Source organism: Mustela erminea, chromosome 11 (assembly GCF_009829155.1).
Source record: "Mustela erminea isolate mMusErm1 chromosome 11, mMusErm1.Pri, whole genome shotgun sequence".
Lineage (NCBI taxonomy): Eukaryota > Metazoa > Chordata > Mammalia > Carnivora > Mustelidae > Mustela > Mustela erminea.
The window spans coordinates 32,668,494-32,694,500 of record NC_045624.1 but is presented as its reverse complement, the minus strand read 5'-3'; the positions used below and the strand labels follow the sequence as shown (position 1 = coordinate 32,694,500).

Below are 26,007 nucleotides of genomic sequence, written 5' to 3'. Positions count from 1 at the left end.
GAGAGCCTGCCCTCCAGCCACACTGAAGCAGCCACACTTGCCAAAAGATCATGATTTCTCACTTCTGTGTCCAAGAACAAAGACCTGTCTCCAACTCCAACCAGCCCCCCTACCCCCTGGTTGCACACCAGCGGGAGACAATAATGAATAAGACGGTGCTGACCCTCCAAGAGCGCCTAGTGGATGATCAGAAAATTGTGGCTCATCTGATTTATATTTATGTCCCTTCTTCAAGGTTCACGGACAGCAAAAAGCTAGGCTCCAGGATGTTCATTCAACTAAAGTGGGCAGTTTTACTGCAAAGAATCCGGTGGGGTTTGTTTGTTTGTTTGTTTGCTTTGTTTTTGTTTTGTTTTGTTTTAGATTTATTTATTTGACACAGAGAGAGATCACAAGTAGGTGGAGAGAGCAGCAGGCAGAGAGAGAGGGGGAAGCAGTCTCCCTGCTGAGCAGAGATTCCCAACTCGGGGCTTGATCCCATGACCCTGGGATCATGACCTGAGCTGAAGGCAGAGACTTAACCCACTGAGCCACCCAGGCACCCCTCTGGTGGTTATTTAATCATAACATAAAATAGATGGTTCGTGCTGTTTAATTCTACTGGAATTAGTGAAAATGTGAGAGGAGTTCTATTATGCATGCCGTAAATATGTCCATGTAAAAAGTTAAAGGAGCTTGTTTTATTATGTTACAAGTAAGCGGATCTAAATTCATAATAAAATATTCTGCTGAATCTCAGAATTCTAAAAAATGTCTTGGCTGTAGATAGGATAACCTGCAATTACACTATATAGATAGTGAAATTATTTGTGGCCAGAAACAGACTTTCAACTTTCACTTGGTAAAGGCAACATTTTTATTCAGCCCAGACAAAAACACTTGTAATAATCTTGCTTAAAGTAGCCCATTCAGATTAAGCCAAAATTATCCCAGAGATTTAATATTAAAAATAGGCTGAGAGTTGTTTGAACTGTGATCACCCCCCAAAATGAAGGGATAAACATTCTTCTTGCTAAATTTTTTTTTGGAAAATCCCTGTGCTGCTCTGAGGAAGACAAAACAAAGGTAAACAGCATGTGCAACCGAAATCTTGCTCAGCAGAGTGATTTATTTTCTGGCCTACTAACCAGTGACAGGAGCACATCTATCTTGTCCCAGTTGCCCTGGGTTTATCCATCCCTTTGAGCCGGAATTCTCAAAGCAAGGAGTGGAGTGTAGAGAGTTTGAGACCTTTATAGATGGATGTGTGGCATCCATCACACTGCAACTGAATTTTGGCTTGAAATTGAAGGTACACTATTCAATCGCTTTGTGCCTCGGTTTCCCTGTCTACACAATGGGGATTGTTGGAAGGGGTTAAATGAGATCATACAGAGCTTGGAACTGTGCCTGGCAAAGAGTAAACCCTCAACATATGTGAGTTATCATTACATGTCAAGAGTTCCCTTCAGCGACCCAGTCGGCTTGTCTTTCTAAATATTAGCACAATAAATATAAATGGCATCAGAACGTGAGGGGGCAGAGGCCACGTGATCCCTCCACGAAAGCCACATGTAGGGGCCTCCAGAGAGTTAGCAATAAGCCGGGAAAAGGAAAGGTAGGCGCGTCCGTGGCCCGCGCGATTTCCCGCCGCGCCCGCGTCCCGGGCGGCGGGCGGGCTCCGGGGGCGCCCGGGCCACGGCGGCGGCGGCGGCGGCGGCGGCGGCGGCGCGAGCGGCGCCTCTGGGCCGGTGAATCATCCCGGCAGACACCGAGAGCCGCGGCAGCAGAGAGCAGCGCTGAAAAATGGCTGAAGCGGGCACGGGCTTTCTGGAGCAGCTCAAGTCCTGCATAGTTTGGTCTTGGACTTATCTCTGGACCGTGTGGTTCTTCATCGTGCTCTTCCTGGTCTACATCCTGCGGGTGCCCTTGAAAATCAACGACAACTTGAGCACAGGTAAGGCCGGGGCCGCGGGGCCCGCGGCGCTCGCCCCTCCCCCGCCCCGGAAAGTTAGTGCAACTCGCGCGGGGCCGCGGCTGGCGGGGGCGGGAGGCCGGGCGCGCGCTCGGGGACGCGCCAGGGCCCGCGCACTGGACGCCCGCGGCCACCCGCCGAGGACGCGGCGCCTCAGGTGGCGGGGGCCGGGCTGCGGGGTCCGCGGGCCGCGTGGGGGCGGCCGGCGGCCTTCCCGGCCCCGCCGCCCCGAGACCCTGCGGAGGTGGAGCCGCGCTGTGCACACGCCGCGAGGCGGGCCCGGCAGGCGGCTACGGCACCGCGGCCCGATAGGGCCGCCCTGCCGGGGGCCGGTCGCCGGGCGAAGAAGGGCAGGCGTCGGGAGCGAGGGAGTTCTGGCCGACTCCCCCTCGGGTGTGGGAGTGCGGACCCCGAGGTTCTCCTCAGAGTTAGACCGTGCCCTTCCTCACACCCTGTGGGCCGGGGCTGCCGAACATCCTAAGAGCGGTCGGACCAGGCGTCTCTCCCCAGCTGGCGGCACTCGGCCGGCTGAGGGCGCCTCGGAGTCAGGGCTGCCCCGGGCTGCCCGGCGCTGAAGCCCCTCAGCCGGGGCCGAGTCCGACTCGGCCGAGTCCTACTGCTCCGGCGGCGCCTCGGGGGCCCGTATCTGAGCCCCTCGCGGCTGCGAGGGGAACGGCGTCGCTCGGATTTCCATGGGCCGAGGGCCACCTTGTTAGGGGTACGGATGACGTGTCGGGTGACCAAACGGAATGTCAGAGGGACAAAAGGAGAGACGGGAAATCGAATTCGTGATGGTTTTCAAGGATCTCTACGCTTCCCTCCACCCTCTCCCCGCCCGCAGTAGCCTCTGGTAACTAGCCCTGTCCGGTGTCTTTGAGAAAGCTCCACAGGCTACGAAGGCAGCCCCGCATGTCGTCTCCTCACGGTCGTAAGTGCAGAAGGTAATGAGCCCAGGATCTTAATAAACTGGCAGCTAGCCGACCGAGTCCTTAAAAACAGCTACGAAGAAAATCCACACCAGCCGTAACACTCCACAGACCATTGAGAAACACAAAGTAGATTTTGAAAAAGGGTTTACAGTTCTTCTTTGAAGTCTGGAAGTAGTTGTGGGACTCAAGTCAGACAGTTTTTTTTGTTTTGTTTTTAATTTGTAATTTTTAAGTTTCACAATACTTTCGAGGAAAATCCTTACAGTCCCGAATAGGTGTGTAATGTATATATTCCATCTGGCGTGTGATTTACATAGTCTGGGAGTCCAGCTTTGGTAACGCGTGGTCCTGTGTGGTGGTAACTGCACTAAAATAATTTTTTAGAACACTTGAGATAATACGCTCATTTTGTTAGACACTAGTGCCTTTAAATTCTAAACTTTGGGTATCTTGATTACTCTTAACTTGAACTCCTGTTCATATTTACATTTGTTTCTTAGTGTCCCTGGGAGACAGGATTCTGCACCCTAGAATCCTGCCATTTTAATAGGTGTTGCTCAGCCCTTAGATTTAGTCATCTCAAAGACCATGGCTTTCTGGCTGTTTTTCTTTGAGAGTGGCCGATTTTCACGCACTGTCTTCCTTGGTTTAGGCAAATATATCTCCAAGATACCTCTAGTCCCAAAGCCCTGTGATTTTAAGAAGTTATTTGAATATATGTGGTAAGGGAATCCTATAGTTATTGATAAGCAGGTTTGATTTTTTTTCTCGCTAAAAATTTAATGTAGGATTTTAAAAAATGGGAATGTTTCTCATTTAATACACATTCAAAATTTCAATTTTGGAATACACACTTGCATACAACATTTTTTAAAAGTGGGTTAAATAATCATCCGTGTGTGTATATGTGTTCATGTGCCCATGAGTGCTCTGTGCTGAACAAGCAAGAAGCAGAAGACCTACTGGGAAACCATGTAGTTTTTAAGGAAGAAAATACTGTAGTTGGATGTTCTCCCTACAACTTTAAATCTGGCATATCTTACAAATCTCTTTTGTTAATTAGTATAGGATTGTTGCTTATTTGGGCTTATAAGAGGTAGAAAATACGAAGATGTACAAACCATCAGGGCTGGATGTCATCAGGTATAGTATGGAGGGGGTCTGAGGCTGTTTGCGCTAGTGAGTCTGGGCTTCTGTTTTCAGTGTGTTTTTATGCACATTTTAGTCATAAAGGAAGGTAAAAGGAGAAGCATAGAGACAACTACCTCTTTGCTATTTTTTGTGAGAAGGTGGGGGAAATCCGGGCCTTTGGGCCCTCTCATGGTGGAACTTGGTCCAGGGTGATGTAAGTGGATTCTATTGGGACTAATATTTGCTGTTCCTAAGCCCTGTTGTGCTTGCTCTTCCTGTGGCAGTGAAGGCGAGCGTCCCTAAAAAGGTCACTGAGTCTAGTGCTGCTTTTAAGGAGCTTCAGGTAGCACAGGTCTTCTTCCTCAGGGAAGGTGAGGACACCAGCACAGATTGGTGAGGCAGCCAGGAGCCCAGGGCTTCCATGACTCAGGCCCAACTCTGGACTTTGTAAGATTGTGGAATCTGCTAAAAATGTTCCAGAGTTGTTTTGGATATCTGCTTGACATGTTCTCAACAGCTTGGTTACTTATGACCACTCTCGTATTTCTAACCTCATTTGATCTGTTTTTTGGTAAATGTGTTTTGTTTAATTTGCTTTTTAAAAAAAAATTTCTTGAATGTCTGCTACATATAGGATGTTGTCACAGGTGCTATGATGGAAAATATATACAGATTTGTAAAACTCAGGCTATATTAGGGGTTTATCACATGGGAACGACTTTTCATAATGCAAGTGGAGTAGGGCAAGGCAGTTGGAGCTTCTCTTGAACTGAACCTCAGAGGGTGAAAAGAATTCCATGGTTCCGAGTTGGGGATGCAGAAAGTGGTCCTCCCAAACAAAGTCACAAAAATTGGAAGTTCAGGTTAGATTCAGAGAACTATGAATCATGTAGAATTTAAAATAATAAAAGAAAAAGACTTTAATGAACAAGGATACCTTTGCCACTAATGTATCATGTATAATTTTCCAAAATACCTTTAAGGGTCTTTTCCTGGTTGTCTGACTTGCTCACTCCTACCATCTGGGTTTACTTGACCTTCACTGTATTGAGCCTGTACCATTTAAGGATAAAGTTCTGAGTATTCTATTAGACCACATCGGGAGAACGTCACATATGCAACTAGCTCTTGCAATGAAAAATGAATTTTAAGAAAGACGAGGGAGAAAACAAACATATTAGAAATAGCACACTGGTTAGCTTTGAGAATTGATTTTTTGATCTCTGCCCTTGAGTTGGTTAGGAGAACGTTAGAATAGTCCTATGATTTACTGAAAATAAAATGAACTTTTAACATGATTCTTATTTATTTATTACTATTTTTTAGAAGATTTAATTTATTTACTTGAAAGAGAATGAGAGAGAATCCAGAGGGAGAGGGAGAAGCAAACTCCCCACTGAACAGGAAGGCCCTTGTGATTTGGGACTTGACACCAGGACCTCAAGATCATGATCTGAGCCAAAGGCAGATGCTTAACCAGTTAAGCCACTGAGGGGCCCCTTAACATGATTTTTAAAAAACCCAAATTATATTATTGTTTGTTTTTAAGGGAATTAATATCCTAAAGTTATGCTTTTCCAAAAGGGGAGAAAGTTAATCGTGGATAGGAGCAGTCATGCAGGATATTATTCAAGACAAACAGTAGAATAGATTGGTATTTAAAAATTTTGACAACAGCTTACTTTATACTGTAGTGTCGATAGCACTTTCTCATCTGCTCTATGTTCTAAGATTTTTGGATGCTGAATTTAAAACACTTAGTGTGTTAACACCTTTTCTTCAAATGTGCACCTTTGCAACTCTTGCACCGGGCAGCTTAAGTGATTTTCTGTTTCTGTTTCTTTTTCTGTTTCCTGAAAAGTAAGTTTTCAAAGATCTTTGAAATCCTACTTAATTCCTTCTAGAAAACAAATGTAATAGTCTGAACTACGCCTAAGTTTGTTTGTATTACAAAACTTTTTTGTGTTAAGATGGTAAATACAGATGCAAAACTCATACTGCTGAACTGAGATGATATATAAATATCATTTAGGTGTAGCTCCGTTTTGAGTATTTTCATATTGAAAATCATTGCTCTAAATTTAATTAATAGTCTGTATTTCTTATCTCAAGGGCCTGGTGGCAATTTACTTAGGTCTTTTGCCCCCGCTGTGCCTATTGTCTAGTATGTTGTCCTCATCTTTAAATGCTACCCATCCTTCAAGGACCACCTTGCCTGCCGCCTGCAGCCTGCTGATCCTTTCAGCTGAAAGTTCTGTTTCCTCTACTTAAAAAAAAAAATCAAAAATTTTTTTTATTTTTTAAAGATTTTATTTCTATTTATTTGACAGAGAGAGACACAGCAAGAGAGGGAACACAAGTAATGGGGAGTGGGAGAGGGAGAAGCAGGCTTCCTGCTGAGCAGGGAGCCCAATGTGGGACTTGATCCCAGGACTCCAGGATCATGACCTGAGCCAAAGGCAGACACTTAACAACTAAGCCATCCAGGCACCCCTCCTCTACTTTTTACAGTGTGGTATCTGAGAGGCATGTTGGCAGATTTTACCTTACGTGATTTATTGTTGCTACTCTAGTTCTTTGTTTTCTAGTATAATTTCTTACACATAGTAGTAGTTTCTTACCATTCACTGGATGAGTGAATTTCCAAGTTGTGGTATATCCAGTGAGTTGGGATAGGAACAGTGAAATTGATCAAACATATTAGTGGGCATGTGCCTTACTTGAATTTTCAGCTTTAGATTGAGGTTGGAAACTGACATGAAACCTTTAATTCTGTGATGGGTCATATGCATGTAATTCATGGTGTTCTAGTTCGTGAACACATAAAAGGACAATTTTCTAATTAATGTCAGCTTTAAGTTTAGGATATATCCCAGACATTTTAGTTGCCCTTACCTATTTTTGGAGACACTTCTTTCAGCCATTAATGAAGCAATGTAAATGATACTTTTTTCCTAGGCCCTCAGTTACTGTACATGTGCAGTGGTAGTTTTATATTCTTTAAGATTCTCTTTAGCTCTAGGATTCTGTTTCAGTGTTTTGGTATACATTTCATTGTGTGCAGAGTATAGAAATAAGCAAATAGGTGGGCTTAATATATGTGAATATATATACTTAGTGAATATATTTTTTTTCTAGTTTGTACTCGAATTCCTGCTGAATACAACTTCAGATACAATGTGACTTCTGCCAGTGGCTTTCCTTCTCACTGAAAATAAAATCCGGATCTGTTCCCCTGGCTTACACAGTTTGATGATTGACCCATTCCTACTTCTCCAATCTGAACTTCTACCATTCTTTCTTAAGGTTATTATCTTGCAAGACATTTTGTGATTCTTTATTATTCTTAAAGATTTATTTATTTGAGACAGAGGGAGGGCACAGATGGGCACGGGCTGAGGGGGTAGGCAGGGCATGGAGCCCCATGCGGCTCATCTGGCTCATCTCACAACCCTGAGGTCATGACCTGTGCGGAAATCAAGTGTTGGATGCCCAACCGACTGAGCCACTGAGGTACCCTCTTCTTTCTTATTCTTAAATATACCTCGCTTGTTCCTGCCTTGCAGCTTTACTAGCTGTGTGCTCCACCCAGAATGTTTTCCTATTTGATTTTTGCGCAGTAGTCTTACTAGTCACATCTCTGCTTAAATTTGCTTCTTTTGAGAGGTTTTCGCTGATGACCCAATCTAAAATGACTATCCAGTTACTGTAATATCACCAGATTTGAATTCTCTGCACAGCATTTAGCACTGTTTGATGTAGTTCTTACTTGTTTATTTATTGATGCATTGTCATAGTTGTACCCCATGTACTGTAAGCTCCATGGGAGTAGGGGTCTTGTATTGTCTTACTGTATATTTCCAGGATCTTGAACAGTGACTGTTCGGGCCTAGTGCTTAGTATATATTTGCTGAATGAATGAAAAACTATCTCAGTTGGTTGTGGTGACTCAGCAGTAACACTCTTCTTTAGGAAATGATTTTGGAATCTATCATTTCTTATGAGATTACGAATTGTGTTCACTGACTCTAAGTTATAAAGACTACCCTGAAATGTTTACTGCTGTCCCAAAATATTTATATGTTTTGATCCTTTCTTTAGGGGTAGAATATAAGGAAGGTTAGCCTTCTGGTTCATATTGTAAAGTATATGTAATATAAAGGATGTTAAGAGTAAAAAATTAATTACATTTTTGTGTAGTATAACCTGGAACTTCAAACATAGGATTTACTGAGTTAGGTAAGAAACACCAGCTATGATGAGTGAAAGGAGAATTGAATTTAGAAGATTTGAGTTTAAATCCCGGTTTGCCATCTGCTGGGTAGCGTTGGACAAATTACTTTGGAAGACTTTTTTCTCATTTATAAGATGAGGACAGTAATCTCCATTTCTTAGATTTATTTTGAACTTCAAATGAAATAACCTTTAGCACTGAACCCTGAGCATTGCTCATTAATAATATTAGCAACCATATACTGTATACCTAGTTGTCTTGTCCATTTCACTGACTCTGAGCTGTGTTCATTTATTAGTTAATTCATTCATCCACTGGTTTTTTTTAATTCATTCATTTGGGGAAGAGAGGCAGGTACCTGGAGATTGAAGTTGTATTATTCTTGTCAATTATGATTTGGACCTACAATCTCATGTCAGGTATATTCCTTCTAGTTTCCTCACTTGTTTTCTGTGCTGAAAAATTATCATTCTCTGATACATTGTCTTGTTTGCTAATGCTTCCTGGTATATTTTGCTCCCTATGAACAAGAGCCGTGCATGGTGCAGTCACATCTTAAAAATAGGATTGGATGTAAATCTGTTAATTCGACGTAGGAAGGGATGAGGAATCAACGCTTAATTGAGTTCTTACATGAGCCTAGCACTGCACTGCTTGCTGTGTCACTCTGGGCTTGTCCATGGAAGTCTGTGTAAACAGCTACATAAACAGCTACATGGCTCATACTCTCTTTGTACATGTAGAATAAAAACTGTCAAGATAAAATGACTGCAGTTACGATACTAGTTGTCCAATTAAAGGAAAAAGTACAGGTGAACACATTTAAGAATGTATTTTGATGGGAGAACAGCCTAATTTATGAGTGAAGATGAGAACTGGGTAGAGACCTTTGGATGAGTCTGTTCCCTTAGAATACTCAGAAGAGCTTGAGAGCAAGGGTTATGATATTTTTTTAACTTTGTATTTCCATCATTTGCTTATCACTCAGTGATGATACATGAAAAGGTAAATGAGTATTTTTAAAGCTTTCCAAGATTAATGACACCAGTGGTACTTTTCTTATTTCACTTCACCACCTAAGGTTTTTCCTTCCCTTGGTTCAGAGGGCTATTGCTAATACTTACCATTCAAGGCTGGACTTATTTGGCTCATAACCGAAACTCAGAGAGAGAGGATTTTTCTAAGGTAACTGGGGCAAAAGCTTGAAGACAAGGGAGGAAAAAGAGTGTTCTTGTGATTCAGAGGAGGTGTTTGTCCAAGGTGAAGTAATGGAAAAATTCAGAACTGGAAAACACTAAGGGGGAAAAAAGACAGCGAGGTGTAAATGTGACTAGTCAGTTGGGTCAAAACGATCAATGATTGTCTAAATGTGGGGCTGCAGTGGGATTGACAGAAAGTGTGGAACTGGACAAATAAGACTATATGAGGCACAACTTTGGGCATTCTCTGAATATTGCTATGGTTGACATCAGTTGCCTTTGACTTACCAGCCTGCTGATAGAATTGGTTCCTTGACTGGAATGCAACTTCGTATGAGATAGTAAATTGAATGAGAAAGTGCTTTGTAGACTATAGACTGCCATTTAAATCCAAGGCATTACATAGGTTGTTTCTCCAGAAGTTTATATTCTATAGACTTTCACAATGACATGGCATGTTAAAATATATAATGGGATCTCATTTATCCTGGAGAATCTTTCTTAAGAATATCTAAGAGTTTGACTAAACAGAGTAATGACTTACTGGTTTGATTTTTTTTTTTTTTTTTTTTTTTTTTTTTGAGTAGGGGCTTCTTCAACCCAGGGCTTGAACTCACAATCCTGAGATCAAGCCCCAAGCTGAGAACAGAGAATCAGACACTCAACTGAATGAGCTATTCAGGCACCCTTTATTGGATTGTTTTTGACCACATAGTAGTGAATGTCTGTTTGTTGTAAATATGAAACAAAATCTTCTAGCATGCTTGTTGTGTTTGAGATGTCATTGTAAAGATATCTATAACAGGTTTTTATTTTCCCAGAAGAGAGAGAATACTTAATGAAATTCATTTTTGGTGTTACAGTGGAGCAGGGCAGTTGCTCATGTGTTACTGTTACCAGTCGTTCAAATATAGCAGGCATTCTTGCACTACCTACTGTGCTAAAATAGGAAACTGACAGGCTCAGTTAGCTCCAATAGTATTTCATATTAGCTGAAGCTGTGGCCATAGGAATCACTGTTTAATTCCAGTTACTAAATCACTCAGCAAAATAAGGCAACGTTTATCTGAGAGAGGACTTTTTTTCCTCTCTGAATTTTAGGAAACTGAAAGTGTGCTAGCTACAAGCATACTTTGTGGAGAACCCTAATTTTGTTTCTTAAATTTTTTTTCAAGGTTTTATTTATTTGTCAGAGAGAGAGGGTGAGAGGGCAGGGTGTACAAACTGAGGGAAAGGCAGGGAGGGAGGAGCAGGCTCCCAGCTGAGCAGGGAGCCTGATGTAGGACTGGAACCCAGGACCCTGTGATTGTCACCTGAACTGAAGGCAGGTACTTAACCGACTGAGCCACCCAGGTGCCCCTGTTTCTTAACTTTACTTGCAAATCTAATAAAGGATCTTGGTTAAGGTCAGTCTTTGAAAATTTGAACAAGTCTGTAGAGGACTTTGAAGAAATCTCTGAGGTTACTCACTGAGAAGGACTGTTTGTTTTGTTTTGTTGAAAAAAAGCTTAACAATTTAAAACAACACAAATAGTTGAAACACTCTGAGGCATAAAAGTCTTAAAAAAGGAAGTGGCTCTTCAGGCAGTTTGGATCTGTATTTATGTGTGATCTACAGTTAGAGGATTTTTTTGTTTGTTTTGTTACAAAGTCAATTGTAATACCAATATAAAGTGTTATTTGATTAGTACTAGGTAATAGTAGAATGCTTTCAGTCCTCTCTGTTAAGCTTTTCCAGTTTCTTTCTTTTGGGAATGAGAGAATGAAATTTACCTTTTTTGCCAAATTGATCTTTTTCATTTATTTGCTATGTACTATTTATCAAGTATTAATAATAGAATTAATAAAATAATGCTCTTAGGTGTGCATGTGTTACACTCACTTGACTCAACTGGTGTCCTTTCTGGGATATACATTCATATTCCTCTAGTGTCCCATAATCAGAACTGGTGTGATCTGGTTTTGTACTTTTCCCTCCAGCTTTGATGGAGAGGGAGGGGAGTTGTATCCTCTATCACTGATAACCTTTTATTTAAAACAAAACAAAACAAAACAAAACAAAACAAGTAATACTTTTCTCAGTTCAGGCTTAGAGTATTTGACATTATGGTTTAGAGAGACAAGTTTTTCTTAAGTTTATTTGGCTCTTTTAACAAAGAGAATGTTTTAAATTGCACCCTTACATTTGTGAGATGAAGTGTGAGATGCTGAGTTATAATTTTTAAAGATTAGAAAGTTTATTCTCATTTTTTTTCTCTTAACTGAAAGTTGTATATGTGTTATTATCATTCAGTAAAAGTTTGAAAATCTAATATAAAAAAATCTAACGGTAAATCTAATCTGTTAGAGAAAGTCACTATCCTAAGAATAAACTTTTTTTTCTGTACATTATTTGAACAATCATTCTCAGAGGGAAAGTACAGAAGCAATAACAATTAAGTTTGAACAAAGATATGCAGACATTAAGAAGTATCCCTAAAAATGTTTGATTTTACAAACAGTTTTGTTTTGTTTTTGCTTACCTATAGAAAACAATGTAATAATTTCTGATAGATTTTAAAGGACAGTGAAAGGACCTATAATTCTTAAAAAACGAGCATTTTTAGGGGCGCATGGGTGGCTCAGTTGTTAAGCATCTGCCTTTGGCTCAGGTCATGATCCCAGGATCCTGTGATAGAGCCCTACATCTGGCGCTCTGCTCAGCGGGAAGCCTGCTTCTCCCTCTCCCACTCCCCCTGCTTGTGTTCCCTCTCTCGCTGTGTCTTTCTCTGTCAAGTAAATAAATAAAATCTCTAAAAAAAAAGAGCATTTTAAGTTTTAACTGTGAGAATATATGGGACTGAGAAAGCAAGTAAGATACTTAGAAAAGATAAGAGCATTTACTATACAAATGGGAGGGAATCGAAATTCAAAGCTTGCATCAAAGCTGTCTAGCTGTGAAGAGAGAACCAAGATTTATTATTGCTCAGTCCAAAGGGAAAACTTAAATGATAAGTGTAGTGATTAGCAGACTGGGACTAGCCGGGGAAACAGATTTGTGTAACAGTGGGCACAGGTAAAGATTTTTCCCTAATGTGTCTTGAACATTATGGCTACCCATTGTTTCATGTCTAACTTATTGCTCTTTAGGAATAAACATGACTTAGAATATAAAGCCCTTTTTAATATATCTTCTATTTAGAATACTTGCAAAAACTAAAGGAGATATAAAAATATTTAGACATTAAGACAGTATTTTATTCATGGATTACACTCTGTTGCAGTTATTTATTATCTCAGTAAAACATTCTATTTCATTAAAGATATGCTATTGATATGTGAATACTGTTAATACTTAGCTTTATAGGAATCTCACTGACTAGCCAACCAGAGGATTGAAAAGTGGGGTGGGTGTGGAGGAATGGAAATATGACCAGGATGTGGGCCCTGTCTTCAAGATCCTTGGTGCAGAGAGGGAAAGAGAAACAGGCATACAAGCAACTCTCATCCAAAGTAAAATGTGTAGAGCAAAAAGGAGCAAACAAAAACTGAATATAAAGGATGAGAAAACTTGGAATTCATGTTGGTATTACTGAGCTGGACCTTGCTCTAGGAACCCCTATGCTAATGGAACTGCATTAAAAAGGAATATCTTACCACTTGGTGCCTTCAGAACACTGCAAGTATGGCTGAGGGGGGGATGAAAAAGGAAAATAGAGAATCCATTGGGGTTAAATTGGAGTTCATTGTGAGGAATTAAAATGGAAAAAGTTCTAATTACGATGTATTTTACCCATATAGAAAAGGATTGGAAATAATATAATAGGGTGACCCACAGCTCATATTTAAACATTATTTATGTCAGTATTTTGCCATAAGTATTCATATTGCTTTTTATTTCTCTTTTTACTATAAATTTTATAAACTATATTTTGTAGAACACTTTTAGATTTATAACAAAAATTACGATGTTAGTGTAGAGAGTTCCCATATGCCTCACATGCAATTTCTCCTATTACTAATATCTTACATTGGTATGGTCCATTTGTAACAATTAATGAATAATATTGATATATTATTATTAATCAAAGTCCATAGTTTATTCAGATTTCCCTAGTTTTTACTGAATGTCCTTTTATGGTCCAGGATTCCATCCAAGATACCATATTAAAATTAGTAGTCATGTCTCTTTAGACTCCTCTTGGCTATGGCAGTTTTTCATACTTTTTTTTGTATTCAGTGACCTTGACAATTTTGAGGAGTACTGGTTAGGTAATTTATAGACTGTTGGGATTTGTTTGATATTTTTCTCATGATCTTTCTATGATTATGGGTTTTGGGGAGGAAAACCACATAGGTAAATTGCCATGTTTATCACGTATCAAGGGTACATACTATCAGTTTGACTTATCACTGTTGATGTTGACCTTGGTCACCTGGCTGAGGCAGTGTTAAGTTTGATACTGTAAAGTGCCTTCCCCAATATGTAGTCTTAGAATCAAAATCACTTGCATAGGCCATAAAAGAGTGAAGAGTTTTGCTCCCCCTTGTAGAAATGAACAAGGATCACCCAAATGAGAACAAGTAAAGGCCGTTTATTCAGTGCTTGCTATAGCCACCATCACTTGCTTTTGGCAGGGTCTCAAAGGCAAGCAGAGAAGTAGGAAAGCTCTGCAGTAGAAAAAAGAAAGGCTGCCAGTAGGCCCTGATTGGAGACTGCTAGCACAGAGAAGCCGAAGGGGGCTAACTAGAAGCAGAACATCCTACGTATTGGGTTTGGGAGGACATATTTGGCTTTTTTAGTTTGATCCTAAATTAGAAGTGGGGACAAAAATTAGAGAAACTATCACTTATTGGTCAAGTCCTGACTCTTTGGCTGAAGAGTACAGAAGTTGTGGTTTGGCGTTCAGGACTGGTGTTGCGGCTTCTGGATCAGAGTTCCATTTTTATATGTGGTCTGGTCACTGCCTGTTTGTATATTCAATCTTTCACCCACCTTGAGGGCAGAGTATTTACACCCGTAGTTGAAATTGTTCTCATTGGAGATTTGTCTGTTCTTATTCATTTATTTAATCAGTATGGACTCATGGGTATTTATTTTATACTTTGGGTTATAATCCCATACTGTTTTATATCTTTTATTGCTCATATCATTGTAGTTTTGGCCACTGGGAGCTCTTTCAGATGACTCCTGTGTCCCTTTGACATACCCCTGTCATTATGGGATTTTTTTTTTTAAGCACTTTTCTTTATAGTGCTACAAGATGCTCCTGGCTCATCTTGTATATTTCTTGTCCCATCTTTCTTTTTAAAAAATAAACTCTTATCAATACGGGAAAGCTGCACCACATCCCTTTCTTTTCCTTCCCTCTCAGTTGGAACCACTTTCCTGAAGTTGGCATTATTTCTTTTTATTTAATGTATTCATAAACAATATATAGTAATTTTTGTGAGTTTAAAGTATTTATAAAAATAAAGTAGTATAATATTTGTTTAATAGATTACACAAATAAGGTAATAAGAAGGGGATTGTACATACTTTCAGTAACTGGTTCTGTAATGTGACATTATGCTTGTGAAATTCTTACATGTTGTAGCTGTAGTTTGCTTGTTTAATTAATTAGTTAATTAATTAATTTAGTACCCGATGTGGAGTCCAATGTGGGTCTTGAACTCATCACCCTGAGATCAAGACCTGAGCTGAGATCAAGAAGCTTAACTGACTGGGCCAGGTGCCCCTGTAGTTAATTTATTTTAACTGTATAGCATTCCATTGTATGAATGTACCATGACATACACATTATATTACAAATAGTGAATGCTGCATGGACCTCTTTGCACTTGTGTCTGATTTCCCTAGAGAAGGGATTAGCAATAGTAATGTAACCAGGTAGGGAAAGTTTGGAAATTTGTGGGGGACCTTTTTAGTTATCACAATGATTGCCATTATAGTAATGCTTGATGACCTGCAATGGGTATGTTTGCTTGTATTCCATATAATTTTTAAATATCTTCCATAAATATTCATATAGACAAAAAAATCTGTTTATCTGACTTGAGTGTTCATTCTGCATGTAATACTAAAATATTTTTGAAATAGTTATATGCTCTTTTTAAGAATTCAGACTACGGTGTAAATTGACAAAGGATTTTACTTTGTTCAGAACTTCACCAAGAATTGTTTACCATTTTGAAAACTTATGACTGCAATAGCACTACAGTTTGTAGTGTCTGAGTCACTAATACGGCACACTTGTATCAGCCCGCATTGGTAGGTTTTGCGTTGCTGGTAAAACCAGGATGCTTTTGTAGTACAAGTGATGCTTTTGTAGTACAAGTATCTGTCTACTTCATTAAGACTCCTACAAAAGTCTTGAAAACTTTGCATTCTGAATACAATTAAACTATTTTAAACAGGGTTGGGCTTGGGGTGAGGCAAGTGAGGTGCCTAGGTGCAGAATTGAAGGAGATATTCACTGTCAGAGTCCTGGAAGCGCAGCTCCAGCACTTGCACAACTTTGCTCCTCAAATTGCACACCCAAATCAGTGTGATTTCTAGAACTTTTGTGGCTCAGTTTTGGTTAATCATTCTTCCCATCTCCGCCATGCTCCTTTGTACCATTGTCTTCACATTGCTGCTAAGTCAGGGCCGACATGCCTGTTTGGCGTGGTCTGACAGGGGTGATTTTAATCTGGAGTGCAGCTGACAAGAGCACCAAACCCTGAGTGTTAGTGGGGTTTTAATCTTGAAGCCATAGTTTTGGTAGATGGGTGGGCGATTCCAGGATTCTTTTTGATAAGCTAGTGGCTGGCAACTTGCTACATTCTTCAGTTTTAATTAATTTTATCCTATCAGGTAAGCAGGGAAAGGTGCCAAGAGCTTATCTGAGTCATTCCTTGTCTCCTTCTGGCCAGCCTCAGATTCTTTGGTAAAGCAGGTAAACTAACTGGCCATTGGCAGTCTTCAAAGAGAGAAACAATAGGTCAGGAATGCTGGGCCAGTATATGTGGAACAATGTGTCCTTTGCCGGGGAAGGGAGAGGCTGCTTCCTGATCTACAGTGTAAGCTTTTCTGATGTCTTCAGAACTCCTTTTCCCTGGAGACACCAGCTTCCACAGAATGAGTGAGGATGAATCCCATTTCCGATGTCTTAGAATCCATCATCTTGAAAAGCAACAGAGGAGACCTAAAGTTGAATGGTCCAGTGGATCCTAGAAAAGGCTGTTGACTAGAACTTTGTGTGAGGATTTTTGAGTGGGGGAAATGAAATGCTTTGATATATGTCATGGAGATAATAATTGCTGGCAAAGATAAGCGCACTGTGCCAGCAGGAAACAGGTCATACACTCAAATTGTTTATTGAGAAGAATTTAATAAAGGGACTAATTATGAAGATGTGGGCGGGATAATAATAAAGGATATTTTATTAGTAATAAAAGATAGTGTAATACCCTGGTGCTAGAAGCAGCAGGGAGCCATAACCATCTGTAGGTGTGAAGGGACATGGGGAAGCAGCAGTTCCTGGAACACAGATGGAGAGCAGTAGAAGAGCTGTGGTCGTTGGTAGAGACATGGCCAGTCTATGTGAGTTGACTCTGTACATTGGGAACTAGGGAGAAAGGCCTGTCCCTGTCCTCCTCTCTCTTAATTCCTTTTTAGGGTCTGAGTGGTTGGCCCAGAAGCTAGAGGTCGGAGTGGGAAAAGTGGGAAGTAGACATGGAGGGGCAAATGGAAGATACCTAGCATAAAGCACTTTTCTCTGACTCCTTGGATCATTTTTTAAAGAAAACCTCTTTCTCAGGATTCTGTTTTCAGCACTTTTTTTTTCTTAAGCAGTACCCTCCAGTAGTCTCATACAGGTGTAAGTCAACAGTTCTTTCCTGACCCTCTCCCAGCTTCCAGGTTTGCATTCTTAACAGCCTAACTAGCTCTCTTCATTTCCTGAATGAGCTGAAAATGGAGCTGAATTTTTCTGAAGGATCACACTGCTTTCGAAACACTTAACAGTCTTCATCTTTCCTTTCCCTTACATGTGTTAGTTGGTAGATCCTGTCAAATTGATAGTGCCTCATGCATCTCTCTTTAGTTTCTACTTCTGCCTTTATTTCAGCCTTTATAATCTTATTACAGTAGTCTCCCAATTGATCTTCCTGCCTCTGATCTCTCCTAATCTAATCTGCATACTGAAATTTGCTTTTAAATCCTTTAATGTTTTTCTGTTGCCTAGCAGATAAAATAGATACATCTAAGCCTAGTAATATTCTAGGCCCTCTTTCATTAGCTCCAGGGAGCGTTTCTAGCTTGATACTCAATACTAACCTTCATATTCCATGCTCTACTCAAAGTGTACTGTACTTCATGCAACATAATCATCTCCATGTTCATTAATTATCTTAAAAATTCCTCGCTTTTCATATAATGGAGGCCAGACGACTCATCTGCAAGTTGGATACCTCCAGTTACCTGAGTCCAAATGGTTACAAATACCCCAAATTCTAAGTGCCTCACATAACCAGTATATTCCATTATCTCCTTACTCTCCTATGTTTTCTGAGGAGCTTGACCTTTTCTTCCAGTCTTACTCCTACATCATAGTGCATCCAGGCCTGTCAGCTTGTGGACTCATAGGACTCTAGGTCTTCGCCCCGTCAGTGCATGTTCCTCTGTAAGCCAAGCCCTTCTATGTGATGGCATTGGTCATATTGAACAATTGACAGTGTACATGGAGGCCTCTATGGCAGTCCTAATTAATTTTTTTAAACTAAAATTTTTATTTAAAAGTAATCTCAAACTTACAGAGAAGTTGAAAATGTAATAATAGCCTAGTGTGAGTAACAGCAGGGAGCCATTACTCATTTTTTTTTTTCTTCCAGAACCATTGGAGAGTACACTGTTGATGTGATTCCCTTTACTTTAGGACGTAGTTCCTACAAACAAAGGTGTTCTCCTACCTAACCAGAATAAGACCATTAAAATAAATTGATTTTGATAACTAATCAGTTTAATCAGAAATCAGTATAGTACAAATTAATCAATAACCAATAACTAGTTATGAGACCCTATTCAAGTCTCACCAGTGGTACCAATAATGTAATTTTATAGCAAAAGGGTGTGGTTTTCAGTCACGTAATGCATTTAGTTGGATTGCATTTATTTCAACCTTGTCTCTCTAATCTTCTTTAGTTTGGGATAGTTCTTTAGTTTTCTTTAGTTTAGTCTTTCTTTAGTTTAATTTGGGATAGTTCCTTAGTCTTACCTTGATTTTCATAACCTGAAATGATGTATTGATGAGTACATGCCAGTTATTTCTCAGGATGTCCTTCAATTTGGGTGTGCCCAGTGGTTTTTCATAATTAAGTTCAGACTATGTATGCTTCTTTGGCTGGAATGTCACAGTAGTGATGCTTTGTGTTTCTCGTTGCATCTATCAGATGTTACATGATTTTTATTTGTTATGTTAGTGATGATGCTCATTTTGATCACTTGATGAAGGTGATGTCTGTGGGGATTCAGTATTGTAATGTTATTCTTAGTTGTTTTGTAGTTAGTATTTTGTGAAGTGTCTGGAAACCATGTAAATTTTTCATCAGACTTTTAGTGTATTAATTACTTTCTTTCTTCTTTTTTATTTTTTTAAGTAGGCCCAGCATGGAGCCCAATGCAGGGCTTGAACTCATGACCCTGAGATCAAGACGTGAGCTGAGCTAAGAGACTGTTAACCAACTGAGCCACCCAGGCACCCCTTAATTTAATTTCTTTATGCCAGCAGGGATTCCTGGTTTCCTGTTTTGTTCAGTGGACTATACTTTGTTGCTCTCATTATTATTTTGATGCTTAAACTGTCCCAGATTTGGCCTATGGGAGCCCCTTCAGACTGGCTCCTGTATTCTTTTGACATGTCCCTGTCATTCTTTGAGGACTTGATTACTTTCTAAGATACTCTAGTCACAACTTGTACTTTGCCTGCTCCAGTCTTGGAATCAGCAATTTCTCTAAGAAACCATCTTTCCTTTTAGTGGAGAAACTCCTTCTGCCAAGGATTTGTCTTCCTCACACTGCTCAGCTCTGACACACACATGGGGCTGCTACCTGTTCTTATATCCTTCTTACTCTGCTCGGGCGCTGACACCCCAGGCAGGGCTGCTCTCTTGCACAGATGCTGTCTTCACCCTGTGCTGCTATCACCTCCCACTGCGTGTCACCACCCGGCATAGATACCTACCTACCTTACTTGGCCCTCCCTGTGAGTTGAGAAGTGAATTATTTAGGAAGAGAAGAGAAGAGGTGGACTCACCTTTAAGATTGTTCCCTATCCACCCTTACTTTAAAAAAAAAAAAAAATCCTAATAATCTGTTGATTATTGTGGACTTGGAATCTCAATAGACCTGGCTTCCAAGTCTTGTCCTTTTTCGTTAAGCTATGCTATCATCTATTTGTTAAATCCTTCAATTCTTTTTTTTTTTTTTTAAGATTTATTTATTTTGAGAAAGAGAGCTCAAGTGCACATGGAAGGAGGAGCAGAGGGAGAAGGAGAGAGAAACACAAACTGACTCATGCTGAGCTTGGAACCCAACCCAGGGCTTGATCCCATGATGGTGAGATCATGACCTGAGCCAAATCCAAGAGTCGGATTCTCAAACAACTATGCCACCCAGGCATCTCTAAATCCTTTAATTCTTTAAAATAAATTGGTCTACATCTTTATTTTTTAATTTTTTATCTTTTTTAAAAATAATTTTAAAAATTATATCACGTTAGTCACCATACAGTACATCGTTAGTTTTTGATGTAGTGTTCCATGATTCATTGTTTGCGTTTAATACCCAGTGCTCCAGCAATACGTGCCCTCCTCAGTACCCATCACAGGGCTCACCCATTTCTCCGCCCCCCAAATTGGTCTACATCTGTGAAGACGTAAGGACTTGAAGAATTAGACCCCGTTGGAAAGGGCATGTCTTCTAGAAAGCAGAAGTTTTAATGCATGCTCCCATTTGCATATATTCATCTTAGCTGTGTGTGTGGTGGGGGGGACAAAGAGAAGAAAATTTTGAAAGTTGGTGCAAAGAATTTGTAAAGCGGTCTGTGACGAGGCCTTTTCTTTACGCAGTTAAAAATTTCTAAGAAACTCCTTCTTTTTGCCCCCAACCAGGTCCCAAATTTGTTATCTTTTGCCCTCCAACCAGGTCATTAAGTAGTCTCTCCCAGTGTGCCAGAAGGACCTGGTAATCTGTCATCTCTTCCACTAGACTGAAAGTTCTTCAAGGGCAGGACTGTGGACTCCGTGAGAGCGGGTTGTCTCTGCCACAGACACATTTGTGTCCCCCACTCCAGCACTGTGCTTATCTGCACAGGAGGTACTTGGTTAATACTAATTTGCGAATTCTGCTTTGTAGTGAGGCCTGACACTAAAGTCCATGATCTTTCTAATACACTTACGCTATGTTCAGGACTAAGAGGGGCTTTGTCTCCTTTCAGCTAGCAGTCTGATTAATCCCAAAGTCTAAGGGATTACCTGAGGGCTCACTAGCAGACGTATCTCCTGACCATGTTGGAGTCTGTTATGTATGATGCACAGTAAGTGCTCAGTCAGCTCACCTGTTGTAGTACTTGGTGTTCCCCCAAATCCCAGCAATAGATGAGCTGTCAATGGGGAGGAGACACCATCACTTCATGTTTTTATGATTTAAAGTATGTTACGTAGTTATCTGAGGTTCAGTTTCCTTATTTGTACCATGGGAATTTGAATAGCTTTCTTACTGAGTTGTTGGGGGTTAAAGGAGCTGTGACAACTTTGAAGGCGCGCAGTGCATGGCAGAGTAGCTGTGCTCAAGACTGGTGTTAGCTCATGTCTTTCCACTTCAAGTTTAAAAGGTTCATTCAAGAATGTTAGAATAGCTGAACCTACACTGTCTTAATGACACTTAGTCTTAAGCTTTATTTTAAAGCTAGCTTTACTTTTAATCGCCACATGGTTATTAAACATTTTAACAACATTTCTTAACAAATCTCCATGATTGAGATTTTGGTGGTTAATTTTAGATGTTTTTCTGGAGTACTTCCTTTAGCCACTAGGTGGTGCTTGTCTATGCGTTTGTGTCGCTTTCCTTTATAAAGACGTTATTTGGAGGGAAAAACACATCTTGTTACCTTTGAGACTTACATATGGGTACTGATATTTATGCTTGACCTGTTGATTAGATATTTTAAGGATAAACTGGGAAGTAGGAGCAGGAATTACTGGGAAATTCTTTTAGATCATTCTGTTTATTCATGTAATTCTCAAGTTTAAACAGAAGACATTGATATAAAGAAGAATGAGATACCAGGAATGTGAGTAAACATGGTATTCTTATTTTTGAGATATACACAAAATTTAACCTATGCAAATTAATGAATTAGGTAGAAATATCAGTATAATAAAGCACTTTGTAAAATACCCTCTTGATTTTTCAATATGGTTAGGAAGACTTAGCTGATAATTCATATTCAGATATATTAGTACTGACTAATCAACATCATATTTGACTCAGAGTGCATACCCTTTGAAGTATGGTGATTGTTTTAAAAATGTGAAGCATTTTCTGTATTACTTTCTGATAAAATTCAACAAACATTTATCAAGCCTGCCTCATATGAGGTACAGAGATGAGAAGACATTCCCTTTCATGAAATCAAGAGTAATTAATAGTGTTTGACTGAGGTTAGCTGCTATAAAGGACACCGGATGGGATCAAAGGAAGGGATTCCCAGAATTTGTGGCACAGGACTGTTTTAGATGAACTTCAGGGAACATCCTCTGACAAATTTCCTACTCACTGTGCTTTCCACGAATAGCTGAACATAACTAATTTGGGACCAAATGCTTTGATGAAAGATGATTTTAATCTTTTTAATTTCTCAGATAACATGCAGAAAACTTCTGGACATGTGTGATTAGAGCCTTTAATAATGGACTGCTTCTTCATCCTGACTATAAGTGAAAGGGAGGCCAGAGGACAGGATTTAGTGGCAAACTGGGAGTCGGTGGTAGTAAAGTAGAGTTAGTAAACTGAAAGCTAGTGGTTATGTGGGGTAATGGGTTTTAGTTGCAAGGAATAGAAACTAACCATAGCCAATTGAAGGAAAAGTGAAAATTTTCAGAGTCAAATGAAAAGGTAAATTAGATTTCAGAAAAGACAAAATATCTCCAGCTACCTAGGTAGCAGGATCTAATGGATAGTTTTCTCAGATGCCACTGTCAGAATGAATGCTTTCCAGCTACCTCAGTTTTTTAAAATTGCTAAATATCAGATTCTTTAGAGAGAACATCCATGTGGCCATCCCAGTTGGCATCAAATGAGATGGGGAAGTCTAGTTTCAGGGCAAGGAGGGGTAGGTTTTTGGGAAGACTAGTGTTGGTATGTTCGGTTGAGATATGTTCAGTTGACGATATTCAAACATTTAAATGGAGATGTCAGGTGGATAGCTGGATATTTGAGTCTGGAGATGGAGATAGCTTTGGACACATTTTATAAGTAGTATTAAAAGACACAAGGTTAGATAAGATTACTAAAGGCGAGAGTATATATAGGAAGAGAAGAAGCTCTAGATTGATTTCTGGGGCTTTCCAACTTGAAGAGGTTGGGAAGAAGAGCAAAGCAGACTGAGGATGATTAAGAACTTCTGCAGTATCAAAACAACAACAACAACAATAACAACACCCCAAACTTTTGCACTTGAGTCTTTTACTGAGAATTGGTGTGGGCTGGGCGCCTGGGTGGCTCAGTGGGTTAAGCCGCTGCCTTCGGCTCAGGTCATGATCTCAGGGTCCTGGGATCGAGTCCCGCATCGGGCTCTCTGCTTGGCAGGGAGCCTGCTTCCTCCTCTCTCTCTCTCTGCCTGCCTCTCTGCCTGCTCGTGATCTCTGTCTGTCAAATAAATAAATAAAATCTTAAAAAAAAAAAAAAAAGAATTGGTGTGGGCATTCTCATCCTTGGAGCCCTTTCAAATGGTCAGTCCATCCACATTCTCCAATCTTTCAACTTCCTAGCCATCAATCCTTTACTATTACTCCTTTCAGGTCCTTGATTATTCAGCAGAACATTAGCCACTGCCCAGGAATTTATGAAAGATTCCAAGTGTAGGCCTTCTTTTCTTGCAAAGTAAACAAATGTATTATTTGGAGTTCAGCCCTCCTAGAGAATTCTTCTTCATTACCCTCATAGTCACCCCAAAGAAGGGCTATAAGCTGTATATGAGCGGTAGCATGTTATGTGCAGCCATCTAAATGGGTTTGGTATTTTTGGATATTTTTCATCCTGAGACATTTAACTGGCTTCTAGGGGAGTCCCCATGAAGCCAGGATGTGTTTGAGGGATAGGAGGCCATTGGCAGAAGTGACTCACTGGGAGCAGGCATCCTGTCTTGCCCTCCTCAGGCTTTGGACTTGCTGTGCCATCATGGGCCTGGCTCTTTCAGGTTGCAGCAAGAACACTATGCCTTCTTGGATGCTCTATTCTTGTCACTGAAAATTGGCCTCTGCTTTGGGTTCTTGACTCGGCACCACCCGCTTGAAGTTTGTGTATATTATTTCCCGTAAGATTGCTCTTGGCACTCAGTTCTGCAGATTCATTACTGACCTTACTACTTGCTTAGACCTCACAGGAAGCCTGTCACCCAGGGGCTTCTCTTGTTCCTACTTCTGGAGTCAGTCTCTATCCGGTACTGGGAATCACCTACCATAACCACACTCCTCTTTTCTTATTTTCCAAAAATTTCCTAGCCAGTCCTAATACCATGCATTATTTTTCCCCTTTGCTGGTTTAGGGCTACTGGCTTTTTAAGCCCTGTTCTGCTCTGTAAAAATCCAAAGTGCTTGAGACATTTTTAGAATTCTGTAGAAGGACTCATAAGTATTTTCCTGAATTAGTCCCTATCCCAACGTTATGAGTTACTTTGATCAATCTGGTAGAGTGTTTATTTGGGTATATTGGAAGTGATATTGGTAGGAAATTACGTTGCCAGTTTGTTCATTTTAATAAAATGGAATATTAATATTTAAAAAATGAAGCTGAAGGGTATTTTCAACTTCCTTTCATTAAACTGGTTCAGTTGAAACCAATATTTTAGCTACCTGCAACATTAGGTTTTTACTACATTTTTCTGAGTCTTGTAACATACCGTTGTGTGCAGATTTCATAGTTAATTTTCCTAAAGCAAACAATCTTTGTGGACAAATGTATTCTAATAATATGAGCACTAGAGGGCAGGCTCTAAAAGATAAGGTGGTAGATTTCTTCATTCCTTAGTTTCAGAAGTCTCTGTGATGACAGCTACTGAAATAATTGAGGCTAGTGATTAAAATGAATATTGTACTAATAGAATGTGTGAGGGGGGTAAGTTGTGATCTATGAAGTATACCAAAAATACTTTTAAATAATCAGCAGAAGGTAAGAATAGGCAATTCAGGTTACTTGAATTGACTGTCTGCTTGCCTCAGGGTGGGTGCACTTCCAAAATGGACTCTCAAAATGACATAGTTGGAAACTAGTGCTGTGAAAACATTCATTCATTATTTATTTATTTAGCAAATACTTACTGAAGGTCTACTATGATTTAGGCTCCCTGGAGAACACAAAAATTATTTAGATACAGCCTTTGTCTTCAAATGCACTTACTATCTAGTGTGGTACTATTCAATAAAAATGTAATATATAAGCCCACTTGAGCAACATATGAAATTTAAAATTTTTTAGAAACCACATTAAAAAGGTAAAAAGAAACATATGAAATTAATTTTGTTAACATATTTTATGTAACCCAGTATACTCAAATTCTGTCATTTCAACATGTACTGAATGTATAAAATTATTAATGAGATAATTATAATTTTTTTTGTACTAAGAAATTCAATGTGTACTTTATACTAATAGCACATCTCAACTTGGACTGGCCACAGTTCAGGTGCTCAGTAGACACATGTAGCTAAGGCTAGCTTTTTGCAGCTCTCCTCAGCACACTCATCAGGCCATATCCTGGCAGTTGAGGTCATGGCCTCACTATCTTTATTGAATATCATTTTTAGACTGGGAAATTCATCCATTGAATTGTATAGTTCTGTCACCCCTTACTTAAAAATAGCATCTTTTTGCCCCCCAAACATATGTTTTATATATTTATATGCTAAATATAAAATATATATATATATTTTTTTAAGAAGGAAGAGGGGCAGAAGGAAAGGAAGAGAGAGAGGATCTCAAGCAAGCTCCATGCCCAGTGTGGAGCCCACACAGGGCTTGATCTTATATCCCTGAGATCATGACCTGATCTGAAATCAAGAGTCAGTTGCTTAACCGACTAAGCCATGCAGGGGCCCAGAAAAAATATATTTTAAAATACCTGTTATATTTTTGTTGACTCTGTGTCTTCCATGTGCCTTTTTGCTAAAGTGTTTTGTTTGTTGTTTTGTCACTCTTCTGTTAGAAGTTTTCTTTATGTGTCTGGTGATTCTTGACAGAAAATTGAAAACACGTGTGTGAGTATTTGTGAATTGTCTTCAGGCGTGGGGAGGTTGGTGATAATTTAACATTTGTCTTCACTA

At 39.9% G+C, this 26,007-nt stretch overlaps 1 protein-coding gene across 7 annotated transcripts in view; it reads left to right on the top strand.

Annotated features, from left to right (window-relative positions):
• The first annotated feature begins 1,565 nt into the window (after positions 1 to 1,565).
• Positions 1,566 to 26,007, top strand: part of ST7 (suppression of tumorigenicity 7) — a 239,285-nt gene continuing 214,843 nt past the window's right edge. The window contains exon 1 of one of the 7 annotated variants that reach the window (XM_032304297.1): positions 1,566 to 1,936. In XM_032304297.1, coding sequence (XP_032160188.1) covers positions 1,786 to 1,936 — 151 coding nt within the window. In that variant the 5' untranslated portion in view covers positions 1,566 to 1,785. Of the gene's footprint in view, positions 1,937 to 2,031; positions 2,896 to 26,007 lie in introns of those variants that run through there. The other 6 variants (XR_004276730.1, XM_032304289.1, XM_032304291.1 and 3 more) reach the window with 6 other exon arrangements.